The sequence below is a fragment of the Canis aureus genome, chromosome 23, assembly GCF_053574225.1.
Source record: "Canis aureus isolate CA01 chromosome 23, VMU_Caureus_v.1.0, whole genome shotgun sequence".
NCBI classification, from domain to species: domain Eukaryota; kingdom Metazoa; phylum Chordata; class Mammalia; order Carnivora; family Canidae; genus Canis; species Canis aureus.
The window spans coordinates 45,472,865-45,492,004 of record NC_135633.1 but is presented as its reverse complement, the minus strand read 5'-3'; the positions used below and the strand labels follow the sequence as shown (position 1 = coordinate 45,492,004).

The 19,140-nt window shown below is 42.6% G+C and overlaps 1 protein-coding gene across 9 annotated transcripts in view; it reads right to left on the bottom strand.

Annotated features, from left to right (window-relative positions):
- Positions 1 to 19,140, bottom strand: part of AMOTL1 (angiomotin like 1) — a 146,468-nt gene that overhangs the window by 64,915 nt on the left and 62,413 nt on the right. For 7 of the 9 annotated variants that reach the window (XM_077867488.1, XM_077867487.1, XM_077867490.1 and 4 more), the window contains one exon: positions 2,034 to 2,186. The exons of the other annotated variants lie outside the window; for them this stretch is intronic. In XM_077867488.1, coding sequence (XP_077723614.1) covers positions 2,034 to 2,186 — 153 coding nt within the window. The remainder of the gene's footprint in view (positions 1 to 2,033; positions 2,187 to 19,140) is intronic. 9 annotated transcript variants of the gene reach the window in all.

The following is a 19,140-nucleotide window of genomic DNA, read 5'->3' as shown; positions in this document are numbered from 1 at the left end:
CACACCATCTCCCCACTCAAACCACCTTTCTATCCCAAGGCTGCCTTTTTGTTTGTTTGTTTTGTATTTTCTGTACATGGCATCCTTATCATATGAGCCATCCAGATAGAAATTTCAGACAGACTTTTGATCCTTTGTCTCCTTTTCTCCCCACATTTGATCAACTGCCAAGCTGGTTTTTCTCAGTCCACAGTGAAATGAGAAAAAAAACAAAGTAACAGATATGCCTACAAGATATATACATATATGTATATTGTACATACACACAGACACTTGTCATTAGGTTTATGCCTATCTTTTTTTGGCAAAGGCTATGAAGGGTTACATCCCTCTTACTCTTTTTGGTATTAAAATATGAGAAGGGGCACCTGGGTGGCTCAGTGGTTGGGCATGTGTCTTTGACTCAGGGCATGATCCTGGGGTCCTGGGATCAAGTCCCACATCTGGCTCCTGCAGGGAGCCTATTTCTCCCTCTGTCTGTGTTTCTGCCTCTCCTTCTGTGTCTCTCATGATTAAATAAATAAAATCTTTTAAAAAATAAAAATAAATAAAATAAAATATGAGTAGAAGTGACACTAAATGATATTTTTAGTGTCTTGGCAATAGCACTGCAACCCTAACTTCCATGCCCTCAGCCACTTCCCAGGTCCCAGCTCTCCCTCCCACTTGCCTAGAGGACCTGAATAGCCTCATAACACCTCCTGCCTCTGGTCTCCAGTCCACATGGCATTTATGATCTGTCCTCCTCTTCTAGAATTCAAGAACTGGATGGCAGAGTTGTACCTGCTATATTCACTTGCTGTATCTCCAGTGTCTAGAACACTACCCTGATACACAGAAGGCATTCAGAAAATAATTGTCCAGCCAAGTCAAGAACTTTTTAGACTGGCTCCCAAAGCTCAACTCTGATCATACCACTGCCTCTTTCCCCTGACCCCAAATCATACCTCTGAGACCTCGGACAAGTTGTCTGGTTTCTCTGAACATCTCTCTCTGTAAAATGGGCAGATGTCATATCTATAACATGAGACTGCATGTGCAGTAAATTGGAACTTATTCCCTACCTTCAAGAATGTATACTGTAATGAAGATATAAACCCAAAGCTGAACGATAAAAAATTTCAAACCCTAAAAACAGGTTATTGGAAGTCCATGTAAGACGAATTGCCAAAAAGCTGTAATGAGCAAAGAGGAACCCAAGGAAAGAGAGATAGATGTGGGCTCAAGTGGGCCACCCTCTTACTGTGCAAATCCTTCCTGCCACCCCATTACATCCAGGCATTCTGACAGGTGCTGGGGGTAGAAGGTAAAAAGAACAAAGTCCCTACCCTCAGGATAATTGCTCTGCAAGGCTTGGGACACAAGCACATTCAAAAATAAAGATAAAAACATTGTGAAAAACCTGAATAAAAATTCAAATAAAAATATATTTCCAAAAGAGAATGATGGGGGGGGGAGGGGGCAAAAAAACACAAGCAATAGAGTCTCATCAAGCATGAAAACTACTGATTTCTCTTTTCATCAGCACATTTGCCAAGAACCAGGAGATCCTTCCCTACAGGGGTTTTAAAGATTCCCTCCCAGTTTTACCAATTTCAAAAGCCCTCAAAAATAGGCAGGAAGTTTTCACAAAGGAGGCAGCTCCCTCCCTACTATAGTTTTGAATTTCTTCCGAACTTCTCAATTATTTGCAAAAAGAGATAAAAGTGAAAGCGGAGAAGGAAAAAAAGATTCTGGGAAAGAATACAAAAAAGTATTGAGGAATTAGAGAAAAATTAGGGAATAAGTGGCATAACTCTCAAGTTCCTACATAAGAACTCTGTCTATTGAGAGAGTCACGTATCATTGTAAAATAGTCTATTGACACCATAGCACAAACATTAAAAATAAGGCACCTACCAATAAAGAGACAATTGATAATACAACTGGCTGATTTTTAAAACAAGGATAGAGAAAAAACTGCAAAAAGGCTAAAAATCAGAAACATATGATCATCTTGTTTTTCCAACCCAAATGCCAGTAAAAGGACTTACCAACTTTTTCCCTGATGCTACTACCAGTTGCCTCCACCGTCAAAGCAGATGCTTCACGTCTCCCAGAATAGAGCTGAAAGTCTGGGAAAAAGTAGTTGGGGTCTTCTAGAATTGGGGTGGGACTACCAGGGCTGTAACACACAGGAGGAGAACCTGGGGAAGAAGCAAAGTGCATGTCAGTGCCAATAAAGTCCTCCTTTTCCTCCTTCCTGTGTGACTCATAAAAGCCCACGAGGCATTCTCCCACATTCAACTCAGGGCTGTCTTTTTGATTCATAAAATTCCAAAGTTACCATTCAAAATTATCACAAGTCCAGCCACCCCCCAAAATGACCCGAGAGGTCAAAATAACAACCTTTAAGACACACTGAGTGAAGTCATGACGCTTTCACACAACCCAGTACCAAGGGTGCCAGCAGCAACACCAACAAAAATCAAGCCCTTGACCGAACACAACGTGTCCTCAAAATTCGGGATGGTCAAGGGGCAGAACAGAAAGGACGGGGGTGGGGAGGCCAGAGAAGGAAGGTAAAATGGGAAGAGCAGTTGTGTCACCACATACATAAGACACAGAGAGGGGCTGGCCCTATTGCCAGACCATGTGTGAGCAAGAGCCTTTCCTAGCCCAGGACAGAGCACTAAGCCCCACTCAAGGATTCTCGAGTCCCATGTGGCTGCGTGAGCAAGGGTCATGGATTCTGGCTCTCTGCCGAGCACTGGCCTCTCAGCTCCAGTTTATCTGCTTCACACACAAACTGGAGTGTGCTTCCTGTTCTAATTAAACGTGACACAGTATTCAACCCTGCAGGCACTGAACACGAGCTACCACTACCATAACACTGATATGGACATACAACATCGTGGGAACGCTCCGCTGCACCTACCCAGGCTCTCTGGCCTCTGTGCACAGACTTCTTTGCTTAGGCACCACATGTAAGGGTTTTGCTTGTTTGTTTGTTCGTTTGTTTTTGCAAAAGGAGCTTAGTTTACTCTAGAGGAAGAATCATGCTTTTTTTTTTTTTTAATTAAAATCCTTGACCAAATGATAATTCCATTAGAATAAAAAATGTTTCTCAGCTATAACTTCAAACTAATTTGAAAGTAACTTGAAATCTCCTCCTAGGTTTTATACACACACACACACACACACACACACACTCATTTCTCACAAGGCCAAAGCTAGCAGTGAGTAGTTATTCTTAGGCCATAGATGGGGTTTACTCATCATCCTCCTCAGTTTCTTTACTTCAAAACACGAAGTAGTATTTGCATGTTTGCTCACATCTATCACAGATTAAAATTAGGAATCGTGGATGGCCTGGATCCTAAGGCAAATCCTGACGTGGCTTCTACTTCAGCAAGTGGAAATGTTGGTGGGAAATCAGAGAAGGGGGAGGTGCAATGCTGGCCACACCTTACAGTGATCAGGTTTCCTCCAGACTTCCACAATTGGAATCTCCAGAGGCAGGGCTCAGGCACTCCCCACAAAGCTGGAGGGAGAACAATGCGCTGCAACTGGCAAAACTCTGCAAACACAAAGACCTTTCTGCACCCTTAGCCCCACCCCCACCAAATCAGCGTGAGGGAGGAGCTGAGGACCCACACACTTCAGTGAAAGTGTGGTGTTTTCTCATAGTGGATCTGGCCGAGGAACGGCATGTCCAAGCATACGACAACTTTGGGCAACACCATCCTGTCTCGCGACTCAGAAATGTGAGAGCGGAGAGCAATCTGCTAATGAAACTGAGGCCTAATTAAGGGTACATACGTACATGTGCACATGCATTTAAGGAGTGTGCAGGGTCTATGTGTGTAGATACATGCATTCAATATAGAACCTAGTTCGGAACTTCTGCACGAAGCCATTCTCATCATCACGGTGAGACAGGGACCATGGGAACAGGCCCCAAGGGACAACGTCACGTACCGGGGCTTTCGGCCGGGAGCTCCCGTTACACCGCTGGACTCAGCGCAACCAAGACGCCCCAGCCAAGACCCAGGACCGGCTCCAGAAAGCACCAATGGGCGAGTCGAAGCCCGAATCCCGGCCTCAACCAATCAGGGTGGAACCCTTTTCCCCACCCCGCCCCCAATTAGCATACGAAGCCGCGTGGGAAGCTGAGCGGGAACCGCGCGGCAGCAGGGCCTCCCTGCGGTTCCGTCCCCGTCCCCGTCCCGGTCCCGTCCCGTCCCGGTCCCGTCCAGTCCAGTCCGGCTGCTCTCCCGGCTGCTCTCCGGGGCGGAGTCTCCCTGCAGCCAGAGCGGCGGCCCCTCGCCTGTGCCCTTCACCTCGGGGTCCAGCCTCCTGTCTATCCCTGCTCCTGGTTGCAGCCCAAGAACCAGGAGCAACGACACTGGCACAAATGGACTTTCCACACCTTATCCGATGGCCCGCCATAGGCGAGCAGGGGCCAGGGGTCCAGGGCGCCAGGCCACCGAGCAGTGCCTGGAATCGCCGCCGGCCCCCGTCAGCACAGAGGGCACCAGGGATGCGCCGCCTCCCACCGTTTTGTCCAAAGGCCTCAATATCATGAAAGAGCGAAAGCACTTCTCACACACCGCAGACTACGGGACGGGATGTCCAACTGCCTATCAACAATCACTTAAGATTTCTTTTTTTGTACACCCGGTGTCTCACGCGTTCCCACTGCTGCCCCCGCTCCTTGGAGTGGCAGAAAGAAGAGCCCAGCAGACGACCAAATGGACCTGGCAGATAGGCAGGCCTGGGATCATGGTTCCACTAGGCCCAGAGAACCACGTGAACTCTCCCAACCCTGACACACCCTGCAGGAATCACTGTCTGTAGTTTTCTCACCTGAAAGGCAGGTAAAATGACAAGAATATTGTGCCACTCGGTCTGCTGCGTGAGATTCCTGGACTACATGGCAAAAATATAAGAGGCCTCACCCTTAATCCCACAGGTACATAATCCTCCCCTTCCTACTCACGTTCAGAATCTTCTCTAGTAACTCCTGTAGCACAAATGGAGTCTCTTTTCTTGTGCAATCGCAGATTTCGCGATCTACCCCACAGGGTCAAGGCTATCTAACAGGAGAAACTGGAAGTAAACATGTGGCATACGATAACAGATGAGGGGGAATGCTGTGGGCTTTGTTAGCATTCTCCATATCCATACCCAAGAACAACGCTGGAGAGAGAAGCAGCCACCTTTCTGGACACTCCTAGATAACACTCCCACCAAGCCAGCCCCCAGCCCTTTCACCCAGGGGCTCAGGAACTGCACCAGTTTTAGGGCAGTACACAGCCAATCAAGGATTCTGTGGACTCAACATAGTTGTCTCAGGGGTGTAAAGACTATTTCCACATAAGGTCCTCCTGACTTACTTACAATCACCTGCTTCTTTCAAACCAGTCCTTGTCCCAGAATTACCACTGACACAGCTTTCCTCTACATGGGGAAAGTGGAAAAGCAATGGAGAACAAGCTAAGGCCAGTGTAAAGGAGTCAGCTCTGTGTAGCGTCTTTCTTTGGGGAGGGGCACGCATGTGCCGTCCCTATGGATCAACATTTTTGCCCAATACTAACGATGATCCATCTCACCAAGAATGGTCCCTTCTTCTTAACCAAATCTGCATGGCATGTGTCAACAAGAAGAATCCTTTGCTGCTTTCTATGAGCATGACTGCTTTTGGCTTATTTCTAAAGTACTGAAAGCTTCCCTCCCACTATGGTTTTATGCTGTGACTTTCTTTGTAACTGTCCAGAGGCCTTTAAGTAATGTGACTCTGAACAAGACTTTTTTTTTTTTTCTTACTCAATATGGCCATAACAAGGACCTCAGTGTGAAAGGAAAAATGAATTAAGGTAAAATGAAGTGAGTTTTCTGGGGTAGCCGAGAAGCACAAGAGCCTAGTGACCTCATCTGCTTCACTTCCACCATAACTAGTTACTTCCCTAAGATCAGATCTTGAGTCTGTAAAGAGGCGAAGAGAACAGGCTCAGAAATGTCCTCAACGTTTAGACACTGGAGGACCTTCAATCTATCACCCCACTATCATCCAACACTCACAGAGTTGGGGAATCTCCTATCCTTAAATCCCACGACTAGCAATACCACTTGCTTACACAAAACCGTTTTAGCTAAAGCTTCATGTCCAAATTTTGTTTGGTTTTCAAGGCTGCCTGCTACCAGGCCCCCCACTCTGCTGTCAACAGCTTTGGCGGTCCACTTGGCATCCCAGAGTCCTGTGAACATGTCACCTCATTTTCCAAGTTCCAGCTGGGAATGCCATCCCCCAGCTTCACACTCCTCTCCCCAAGTCCTTTATAGTTCACCCCAACAAAACTCACTCTACCTCCCTTCAAACACCACACACACACACACACACACAATGGCCTTCCTTACCTCAACTATGGCAGCAATTATAATGAGAAGCACACAACTTAGCATGTAAACCTCAAACCACCTGGTATTTTACAGCAGTCATTTAATATAGACTGGTGCTGCTGTCCTAGGGAAGCTGGAAGGCAGGTGCCAGACCCATACCTGCTACTTTCTGCAGGGAGGATGTAAAAGATATGCTCTCCTATTACTTGCTGACTGATGCAGAACATGGCATCATCCTCTAGGATGGTCTCACTACCAGGTAAGAGTTTAAAGAAAAGGTCAAAGATCAGGGCACCTGAATGGCTCAGTGGTTGAGCATCTACCTTTGGCTCAGGGCATGATCCCAGGATCCTGGGATCGAGTCCCACAGGGGGCTCCCTACAGGGAATCTGCTTCTCCCTCTGCCTATGTCTCTGCCTCTCTGTGTGTCTCTCATGAATGAAGAAATAAAATCTTTAAAAAGAAAGAAAAAGGGATCCCTGGGTGGCGCAGCGGTTTGGCGCCTGCCTTTGGCCCACGGCGCGATTCTGGAGACCCGGGATCGAATCCCACATCAGGCTCCCGGTGCATGGAGCCTGCTTCTCCCTCTGCCTATGTCTCTGCCTCTCTCTCTCTCTCTCTGTGACTATCATAAAAAAAATAAAAATAAAAATAAAAAGAAAGAAAAGGTCAAAGATTCCTCCAAAGCCAGTCTCTAGAGTTCCCAATGATTCCTTGCACTTTTCTGTTCCCTGAAAGAGCAGCCCCCCTCCCCCGATCCCCTCTGCCGGCCTGCCAGTGGTGCTTTTTGAGAGGCAGGCCAGAGGCCCATTCCTCAAACCCTCCACTGACTGCAAGACAATTCCCAGGCGTTACTCGGCCAAAGCCCAAAACTCTCTGCCAGCCCCAGGTACCCCAAAACCTCTTAGTTCATTTAAGAACAACTTCACCATCTAGATTAGAATAAACTCCTATAACTTTGTAACAGATTTTAAACACAGCAACAAACAATTCTGTGGCTTCTACCATCCCTTTCAAAGAGCTAAGGAATTTGCTGAGTGTGCCAATGGTCTCAAAGTTAAATGTAAGCAACCAAGCCTGACTCTGGCAGAACTGGAGATTTTTCCGGGGGGACTGGACTACTCCACACAGGGAGACAGATGCCCTAGGAACAATGTTTAGAAGTGGCCTCAAGGATCCATGACTGGTGCCTGAAAAATAAAGGCAAGTCTGTTCACAGGTCCTCACCTGGGTTGGCCATCCATGCTACAGGAGCCTGAGGCCTGAGCGAAACACAGGTCATGGCACCCTGCTCTAGAACACTTGCATGCAGCACACAGGTTTTTAAACAGGAATCTCCGAGCACTGGACTAGCTCTTTCTCCAAGGAACCATTATTTGCAACCTAAGATGAAGATGAAGAAGGGTGGGAGGGAGGAAGTTTTCTAAGATTCCCAACTTCTGTACGATATAGTCTTTCCCGGCATCCAAATGTGAATTCTAATCCCTGGACCAATCTATCTGTTGTAGAAAACAGGTAAAATAATGAATGTGCTAATAGCTATTTAATTTAGACTTTCTCAAAATGGAATTTGTGATTTAAAGTGATGCAACATTTAACTTTATAATTAGCTTATTTAGAAATATCTGAGATATTATCAATGTGAACCAAAATGCAAAATGTATGCTTAACCTTTAAAGTAACAATTGAGTTCAACAGGCCACTGTGCCAGGAGCTATAAACACCAAGAAATGAGTAAGAACACCCTTGGTCTCAGGATATTATGATCTAGCTCTGGAGACAAATGTGCACACAACTACCTGAATTTCACTGCAGAGTAAGTGCTCTATTAAAGGGACACAAGACTTCGGAGGCCCAGAAGTAATTCATCACTACCTGTTGATTAGGGAGGTGATACTGAGCTGAAATGACAAGGAGAGACAGGTGAGCAGTATAGGGAAAAATTAGGAGGATATTAATCCGCAGTGGAGTAAGGAGAGGGTGCTAAGGAGACAGATCGATACACTGTTAAAGGGCAAGCACAGGGACTGAGTCATGAAAACCTTTCATCTTTTTAAGGAATGGAGAGTTCAGTGTCACTCAGGTAGAGGTAGGGAGGATGACTCAGAATCTATGATTTAAGAGAGATTTTGAAAAGCTTCCTAAATTTTAGCATATTATTTTCATAACACTACAGAAATGCAAAATAATTTTGAAATTAGGTGACTCAACCGCCAACTGCTTCCCACCATATTCCTGAGAGTCAGTCACCTCTAATTAAATACTTTCAGTGTTAGGCAACCCTGAATTCACTGTGTACACCTTGGAGGTAGGTTTTCTCTCCCATTATAGAAGCTGGAAGGCTCTCTCTCTCTGTTCTAGGAGCTAGGACAGCCTAGGCTCACTCAACGGGATATTCCATCCAAAGACTTTGAATCTTGAGGAAATGACACAAAGACAAAGCATGTTGATAAATTACCTGTGGTAACATTATCACCAGGATTCCAGGGGCAGCAGTAGAGTGGTGGCTATGGTGGCCCACCCTCACAAGACAAACACCATATCCCTGGCTGGGCTCCTGGTGAATTTTCACCAAGGTTCCTGCCCATTTTCTGGGCCTTCCTGTCAATTTGTGAGCTACCTAGTATACTTCCAATAAACTCCTCTTTTGCTTAAGTTAGCCAAAGTCACTTTGTGCTCACAATCAAGAACTTCTGAGAGAGACTCACATTTAAAAAAAGTAATTGTTTTGGGATGCCTGGGTGGCTCAGTGTTTGAGCGTCTGCCTTCAGCTCTGCAATCCGGGGGTCCTGGGATCAAGTCCCGCATGGGGCTCTCCGTGGAGAACCTACTTCTCCCTCTGCCTGAGTTTCTGCCTCTCTTCTCTCTCTGTGACTCTCATGAATAAACAAATAAAATATTTTAGAAAAAAAAATTACTTGTTCTGACCCCGCTCATAAAAGCTGAGCATTGTCTGTATCCTATGTACTACATGACTTAGCACAATCTGCCTTGAATTACAGTAACTCACCTCTATTGCCCCAAGTACCCTTTGTACAAACCCTAAAGAAAAACTTGAGTTCCCCCAAAGGTTCCTTCATCTGGAGGGCCTTTCTCTCTGAGTGAGTCAGAAAACACCTGGACACATACTAGAGGCCCAGATGTATATGCTGACTATCCAGTAGTCATCTGAAGCTCTACTCAGGTGCCACTTCCTCTGGGAGGTCATCTGCCCCACCCCACAAATGTTTGTAGGCTCCCATCATGGCCCATACATATTTTTTTATTTTTGTCTTTATAAAGATTTTATTTATTTATTCATGAGAGACACAGAAAGAGAGAGAGAGAAAGAGAAAGAGAGAAAGAGAGAGGCAGAGACAGCAGGCTCCAGGCAGGGAGCCTGACATGGGACTTGATCCTAGGTCTCCAGGATCATGCCCTGGGCTGAAGGCAGCACTAAACCGCTGAGCCACCTGGGCTGCCCCACAGTCCATACATATTTATGCCACTATTAAACTACCTACATATTTAGTTTATATTTTTTCTCCCCCTGTTAACTCATAAGTTGACTAACAGGGACTGTGTCTTATATCTCCTTTGTATCGCCAGTTTGTAACAAATAAAATCATAGTAAATGCTCAACACACATTTATTGCATCAATGAATCATCTACATATGTTCATGGTACCTGGTTGTTTCTAGCAGGTAATGGGCACTCAATAAATATATATTAACAGAATTAGGATACATTTTTAAATAACCAGTTATAAACGTATTCTTTATTCTACGGAGCTTAGCTCAAAGATGATTTTCTCTCTTTCAAACTAATCGGTAGACCTAAGCTTGGTAAAAGTTCCTGGGGAACAAAAACAAGAGAAAGCCATCTAGTGCTAAAGATGGTTAATTACAAGTATACGATGATCCAGTTTGCGTAGGGGCTCTGTACAGGATTTTGGAAGGAAATCACATCATGGGATTCTGCAGCTCGAACACAAGCTGGCACTTAGAGGAAGGTGTTCTTTCATCCCGCCCAAGCCCTGCCGGTGAGCCCTGTGTCCCGGATCTGTGCCCCAAATGCAGCCCTTGGCTCATGCTTCTTCAGGTCTGGGGGCAGGAACAGAGTCAGGAGACCTCTGAGGGTGCCCAGTCCCTCACCATAAGTAAAAGGAATCAGCCCAGTCCTACCGACCACACAGAGTCACCACAAGTATACAAGAGTATCCCATAATAAAAAGATCTTAAATACAAAGAGAAAATCCTATTTTAATGTTGGATTTTAAAAGATAATCCAAAGGCTACTTAAGTATCTTGACTCAAATTGTACATAATATCAGAATTTAGATTTCATGTTGATATATTTGGCATTTAACCTATCTAAAACTACAAGTAGCTGGACTCGGGACACCTGGGTGGCTCAGCAGTTAAGCAACCGCCTTTGGCCCAGGGTGTGATCCTGGAGTCCTAGGATCGAGTCCCACATTGGGCTCCCTACATGGAGCCTGGTTCTCTCTCTACCTATGTCTCTGTCTCTCTCTGTGTGTCTCTCATGAATAAATAAATAAAATATTTAAAAAAAAAGAACTGTACTTCAAAAAAAAAAGTTTCTAAAAAAAAAAAAGTACCTGGACTCCAGAAATTCCTTTCTTCAGATAAGTTTAAAAAAAATACCAGTTTATTAAGGTGTCACTGACATTTAAGAAGATGTACATATATAATGTATACAAAATAGGGATACAAGTTTGGGGACAAGTATACACCATCGTCAAGGCCACAGACATATCCATCACCTAAGTCTTCTCCCAGCTCCTTTATTAATTTTTGTTTGTCTGGTAAGAACATTTCACATATGAACTACCTCTTAGCAAGCATTAAATATAAAATATAGTATTTAGCTATAAATATAAACTACAGTATTGTTAGCTATAGGCACCATGCTCTAGAGTAGATCTCTAGAGTTAGTACTGTGATAGGTTTTAATAAATAGGCCCTGTATTTACTTAAATAGCTGAAATTTAAGTAATTTTTAATCAATCTCGGGACCATAATAAAGGTCTTCTTTTGGGTGGAACACATTATGTTCCCACTGAGAAAAAAAACACAATCACTAGCACGTGAGCTCCATTGCCTAAATGTATTTCTATCACTGCAGGTAGACAGTAAGTACTTAAGATTTTCTGAACAAAGGAAAACAGGATGTAAAGCCTTATTGTTTTTTTTTTTTTTTTAAGATTTTATTTATTTATTCATGAGAATACACAGAGAGGAGAGAGAGAGAGGCAGAGACACAGGCAGAGGGAGAAGCAGGCTCCATGCACCGAGAGCCCGACGTGGGATTCGATCCCGGGTCTCCAGGATCGCGCCCTGGGCCAAAGGCAGGCGCCAAACCGCTGCGCCACCCAGGGATCCCGATGTAAAGCCTTAAAATAAACCCCAAGACACAAGACGGCAACATGAATGTATAATTGTGCTTCTCAATGGAGCGAAGAGAGAAGAGGCTCAGACATCTGTGGCTGGCCACCAGGTCCCTCCAGCTCTTGGGGTCCTGTTAGCAAGGCCACTGCAGCTGGCAGGCACAGCATGTCTGCTGGGGGGGGCATCTCTCCCGGGGACTGGGACTTCTACTCTAGGTCAACGCTGGCTCACAAATGGACTTCATAGTTTAAAGCAACCAATGTTCCACAAGAAACAAAACATCCCTTCAGCATTAAGAGTATAATCAATAGTAGCAGGAGCTACCACTTAAGGAGGGCCTATTAAGTATAGGGATGGTACAAAAATCATCATGTTTAATTATCATCATGCTATTCCCATTTTGTAGGTAAGGGATACTAGGCTCCCAGTGGTTAAGTAATGCCGAGAGGCACAGAACAGGCCAAACAGCACAGACAAAATCAAAGCTCTTTTTTGCAACACCATTCTGCCTTCCAAAAATCCACAACAAAGCACACTTAATTCTGAGTCCTTTATTCCTGCCTAATTTCTTACATTAAAATTAGGTTTTTTTTTTTTTTTTTTTTTAAGATTTTACTTATTTATTCGTGAGAAACACACAGAGAGAGGCAGAGACATGGGCAGAGGGAGAAGCAGGCTTCCTGTGGGGAGCCTGATGTGGGACTTGATCCTAAGACCCTGGGATCATGACCTGAGCCAAAGGCAGACAGACGCTTAACCACTGAGCCACCCAGGTGCCCCAAAATTAGGGGTTTTAATGATATGCTCTTGCTTGTGGATAATGGGGAAAGGTACTAGGAAAGTTTCTCTCCCTGAATATATGAGGCAGAAAGGGAACCAGAATTATCTTATTTGTGCTATTTTTCTTAAAAGCTTATTGTAATAATGGCACACTCCTTGCCAATTACCAGAACAACAAGGCAATTGATGAAGCCACCCCTCCACATACAGTTTTCACGATGGTGTCTCCACCATCATGCCACATGCCAAACCTATGCTGTGTCTGCATCACCCATGGTACGTGTTAAAAATGTCACTTCCAAGCCCCCATGTCAGACCTGTAAATCAGGATCTCCACAAGTGCAGACCAGAAATGAATTCTTCACAGTCAATTTGAATGCAGAGTCGGTTTGGGAAGCTTATACTTCTCTGCCATACAAGTGCTGATATAACATACGCACTCTGGAAAAGTTGTGATAAACTGAAATTTTGTAAATCGACCCCATTTGAAGCCAAAACATGATGGATCTGATGAACCCAAATGAATAGGACGACTCTTTCTAAAACCAACCAACCAAACTGCACTGACTCTTTTGGTAAAGAATTTTTTGTATAATTTTGTTACTTTTCAATAAATTCAGATTCAAAGTCAATAATTTTAGTGTCCCTGTATTTCATTACTGTTAACCTGAGTGACCAGGTCAAAGGATAGCACTATTTCAGTTACATCTAAAATATTGTTATAAAGATACAATAAAGTGTAACAAAAAATACATCCAATGCAACCATGAGGTCATAAAGCCTGTGAAAATGCCTACCATATTTTATGACAAATGCTTGCTAAACCTGAAACTCAAAAATCACACAGCCAACTATGCCACAGAGTCATGTGAGATAGGCAGCTGCCTAATTTTATACAGAAGGAAGGCACAGAATGTAACATTATGGAGCAGAACATGATACACACATTATCTCAGGTAATTCTCACATCTTTGAGAATTAGGTCTCATTATTTCCTCTTTACCTAAACAAAAACATAAATGACATGCTCTGGGTCACACAGCTCACAGCCCTAGGGCTGAGGCGTAAATTCACCTGTGACTATTCAAAGCACTCCACAGAATTTAAGTGGTATTTTAAAGCACCTAGATATCTGTGATAGTATTTGGTTTCCTTATAATTCATATACATTACAAAAGATCATCGGTCTGTGAACTTTTTGAGCAGCAAAATGCAGAATTACTCATTCATTCATTCATTCATTCATTCATTCCACAAAGGTCCATGACATTTAGCATCTGCCAGGGGTGAGACAGTGCTTGATATGAGGATCCAAACGTGGGGATCCCTGGGTGGCTCAGCAGTTTGGCACCTGCCTTTGGCCCAGGGCGCGATCCTGGAGTCCTGGGATCGAGTCCCGTGTCAGGCTCCCGGCATGGAGCCTGCTTCTCCCTCTGCCTGTGTCTCTGCCTCTCTCTTTCTCTCTATGTCTATCATGAATAAATAAATCTTTAAAAAAAAAAAAAAAGATCCAAACGTGACAGGCTAGTGAGAGAGGCAGACATAGAAGACAGACAACTGCCCAACAGTGCACAAATGCAAAGACACATAGGCTCAAGGTGGCATGGAGTGGTGAGAAGGGATGGCAGTCCATTTCAGGGCAAAGATTCCGGAAACTGTGCTTAGGAGCTACACTTATCTCTTTATTCTCATTGGCCTAGTGATTTGAGATCATGGACACCCCTCTAAATCTGTCAAGAGTTACAGCTTCTCCCTAGGTCTACACAAAAGCACACACACTAATTTCATGCAGTTCACAACTCTATGAAGCCTAAATGAGGATTATCCTCATTTCTCAGATGTGGAGACTATAGCAGTGAGAATAACTTGCCTTAAGTCACACAATTAGCAAACGGCAAAACCAGGATTCAAGCCCAGTTGGTCTGGCTCCAGAGCATACACAGTGTTTATCCCTATACCAACAGTGCTCAAACTTTTTGGTTTTAGGATCTCTTTTACACTCTTAAAAATTACTGAGGACTCAATAAACTTTTTTGTTTATGTGGGCCATATCTATACATATTTGCCATGTTAGAAAATGAAACTAAGAAATATTAAAACATATGTTAATTCATTTAAAAATAATAAAAACCCCATTCTAAGTTACAGAAAATATTTTTTATGAAAACTCATTTCAAAAAAACCCAAGTCATTTCTAAAACAAAAAGCAGGGATCCCTGGGTGGCGCAGCGGGTTAGCGCCTGCCTTTGGCCCAGGGCGCGATCCTGGAGACCCGGGATCGAATCCCACGTCGGGCTCTCGGTGCATGGAGCCTGCTTCTCCCTCTGCCTGTGTCTCTGCCTTTCTCTCTCTCTCTCTCTGTATGACTATCATAAATAAATAAAAATTAAAAAAATAAAAAAATAAAACAAGAAGCAGTCAAAACACTATTATGTTATAATTTTTGCAAACTTCTTTAATGTCAGGCTTAATAGACTGCTAGATTCTCATATCTGCTTCTGCTTCAATCTATTGCTGTGTGATTTTGAGCTGAAGCAGATGAAGGAAATCTGGCCTCATTCAAATACGTAATTGGAAAAAAGAGGAGTATTATGATAGCCTTTCTAGATGACTGTGACTACTCTTCGAAATAATACCAAAACTCAGCAAGTGCTAATTTCTTAAAGGTGGTTGCAATGTGAAATATAAAACTGTACCAGTGACCTTGTCTTGGATAATCCTCTAAATCCATTGGTCCATCTTTCACTTTGGAGGGAGCTTTCTTTACCCATGATTTCATAATTTCATACATTGGTCATTGGAAAAACAATGGTTCACTGAACCATGCAAATCTTCCATACATGGAAATATTTCAAGTACGTAACATCAACAAAATCATATACCATGGACTGAGATCATCAGAAAAGTCTTCTGTGTATTAGGAAGCTATCAAGCTCAGAGCGGCAAATCCAAATTCTCCAAAATTCTAGTTTTCACTTGAAAGTTTGAGTTTTAGCACTGGCAACAAATAGTGGCCACTGATTTTTTTTGAAATGACAGGCTCCCTTTATTTATTTTTTTTTAAGAAAACAACTACCAAATACCCAATACACCAAGAAATCAGAATTACCAGAGTATTAAAAGATTTAAAGAATAACAGACACAGAGGAGAAAACAGTCACCAAATGGAAAAAAAAGAAAAGGGAACCAATTTTTCTCATTTTGTCTTGGCAAATCTGTTTCTTAAGCAATATAAGAATCCAGATGCTACGATTTATTACCTCCGTGCTGAGCAAATGAGTTAACTTCTTGACGCTCATTACCTTATCAGGAAATGGAGACAGTATTTGGACCTACTAGTCGTTGAACCTACTACATAGGGCCATCATGAAGATTGAATAAGACAGTGCGTGTAAAGGGCTATGAACAGTGTTCTAGCACATGGTAAGTGCTCAGTGCATTTTAGCTTCTTTGTATGAGAATGGGGAATGGAACAGGAATCAGTGCTATAAAATCCACTTTCAAGAAATGATCCAATAAGGGAGCTTTTTCAAAACAGCACGATGCTAGAGCAGATCAAAGACGAACACATTTAAAGTTTTGTTTAGGTCAGACTGCTCAGGAAACTGACAAATGAGATGAAAATTACATTTCCAATTTTCCAAGCACTTGGGTGGAGAGGTCTTACAATATACAGTTTCTCTGAAAATAAACTTAATGGTGCAGTCCTACTATCAAGAGACCAAAAGAATACATGGTGTCATCCAAAGGCTCTTCAATATTCCTACCTTGTCTGTCACCTAGGTGGACCTGGAGAAGGTATCAGGAACCAGGCTCTAACTTAAACATGCCCAGCTGGAAGCTCCTCTTCAGACAGAAGGATAATAGAATAGTGACTGGGAGGTGTGGGGGGAAGGGGGAGAATTTGTCCTCTCCCCTAAGCATTACAAATACAAAGTAAAAAAAAAAAAAAAACCAACAACAACCCTCTCTTCTTCTTCCACAGTGAATATTCCATAATGAACATTTCTGGAGATTGTGAATCTCAGGTCTGAATCTAATAGAAAGGTCATCGATGTGACCACTGATTTCACTGCTGCATTGATGAGCTTTCAGCTTTGTTTAATGGAGAGATATAGTTACATATTTTTTGGAGATGTACAGTTATTGATAAACACCATCATACTCAATGTTAAAAAACAGAGCTTTCCCTCTAAGATCAGGAAAAAGACAAGGATGTCCTCTCTTACCACTTTTATTCAATATGGCACTGGAAGTCCTAGCTGCAGCAATCAGATAAGAAAAAGAAATAAAAGGCAATCAAATGGGTAAGTAAGAAGTAAAACTATTACTGTGTGCAGATGATACTAAGTAGAGAAAACCCTAAAGATGGTACCAAAAAAACTATTATTACTGGTGAGTGAATTCAGTAAAGTTGCACGATGAACAGAATTAAGAGTCTGGGACTGTTTTGTTTTTGTTTTTGTTTTTGTTTTAACTTCTTAAACTGAAAGAGTAAACAACGTGTCATAGATTCCTAAATGGCTTTTTCTTCATGATTAAATAAGGCAGACTTTGCAAACAAATCATGATGCATAATTAATTAGCACTAATTTTCCACTGTTCTTCCCAGATTGTACAACTCACTCAATCCAAGAGGAAACTGAAAGGCAAATGTAGACACAATCTGTGCTGTTGCTATAGAACATGCCTGACACAACCCCACCTGATGGCTTTCCAAGGGCTCCCTGCCCTCATCCAAGAGAACCTACTGAATCTGATCTGTGCACATCACTCACTATTCCAGCCACACAAGCTTCCTCAAGTTCCTTAAAAGCTCCACAGATGAACACATCAAAACTAGCCATTAGACCCACCTCCCACATTCACAGAGGACATTAATCATACTCAATTTAAAGAGATTTCTAGAAGGAGACACCCCCACATTTCTAGTAATGCCTCAGTTATATCTACAACATCCATTTCCTCCCAAGCTCCTTGGCATGGAACTCTTCCCAGGCTTCTAGAAGTCATGATATCTGTAACTGAAACCCATTCCCTCTTAATCAGTTCACAGGGAAGATAAAATACTGAAAAGGCAGTTATAAATTGTTTCCCGTCCTCTTCTCAGAGCAGAATAAACCCAGTTCATTTTTATCTTTTGTTTTCTAGCGACTTATCCCATTACATCCCTTTTAAAATACAAATTCCATGGAGCGAAGAACATATATCCCATGTCTAGTCCAATTCCAGGCACGTGACAGAGCCTCCAATGTCAGATGGAGGACTGTATCCTATTCTTGTATCCTCATCAAATCCTCCACCTTAGTATTGACTTGTACAGTCCAGAGTTCCTTGTTCAACAGATATTCACTGAGCAGTGATCCCAATTATTGCCTAATTTATAGTCTGTCCAAAAAAGGAGAAATGTCATGCTTCCTAACGTTCAATATGTTCCTTCCTTAAGAGAAGATGAAAATATTTCAAAGTAAATTTCAATTAGAATATTTTTGATTACTAACTACTAAATTTAATACCACAAAATCTGTTCACTTTATGAGCAAGTTTAATTACACAGAACACATTTTATGTTCCTAAACTAATAAAGTGATCTTAGTCACTTAATAACTGCCATTAAAATATAAGTATTTGTATTCATTTCAATTTGTTTCTCCAAATTCCTAGGATTTACTTTGGAGAAAGCTGAAGGTAAGAAACTTCAGAATTTCAGGAAATGTTATTTCTGAACTCAGGACTAAGATAATCCATATCTCAGAGTAGACATTTTTAGATCTTACATTATTATTATTTTTTTGATGGATATTTTACAGGATCAAATCTCAAAGTCAACGTATTCCCTACTTTTCACACCACGACTACTCATTTGTGATCTATCAGGCTAGTCACAACCACAGGAAGGTAAGTCAGCCAGGACTATGTCCTTTTGCAAACCTCCTGCTTATTATCTGACAGCCCCATTATATTTAAGGTTTGTGTAAATGGTTTTGTGATGCTGATTACTTTCCCAGGTGTCTTCATTTAAGCTATTTTGATTTCAGAAGACATTTTCTTTCACTCTTCTAGATACATGAACTAAACTGGTGTTACATGTGTTCTGCAGTGAATTTAATGCTATCCCCTAGGTATTGTATCTAAGTTTCCCTAATTCTGGAAAAGCAGGCTTCCTAGCCACTTTTTCTATTTCTCCTCTTCTTTTATCCCCCATTGCTCAAATAAGATCCCAGACAGGCCATCTTATCTGCCCTTGTATCTTTCAAACTTTCCCACTTAACTTTAAAGTGGGGGGAAAAAAAAAAACCTCTCTTCTTCTTCCACAGTGAATATTCCATAATGAACATTTCAGGAGATGCGAATCTCAGGTCTGAATCTAACACAAAGGTCATCAATGTGACCACTGATTTCACTGCTGCATTGATGAGCTTTAACCAGGATGAGCAATCACACTCACTGCAGTGGTATTTAAGAGACTGGTCCCTTAGGAAACTGTCCCTTGCCAGAGAATCTCATATTTTCCCCTTTCCCCCCAACCCCCTAGACATAAGTGGCTTCCTCTTAAGACATTTGGTTCTGAGTCCTTCAGAAGTACAG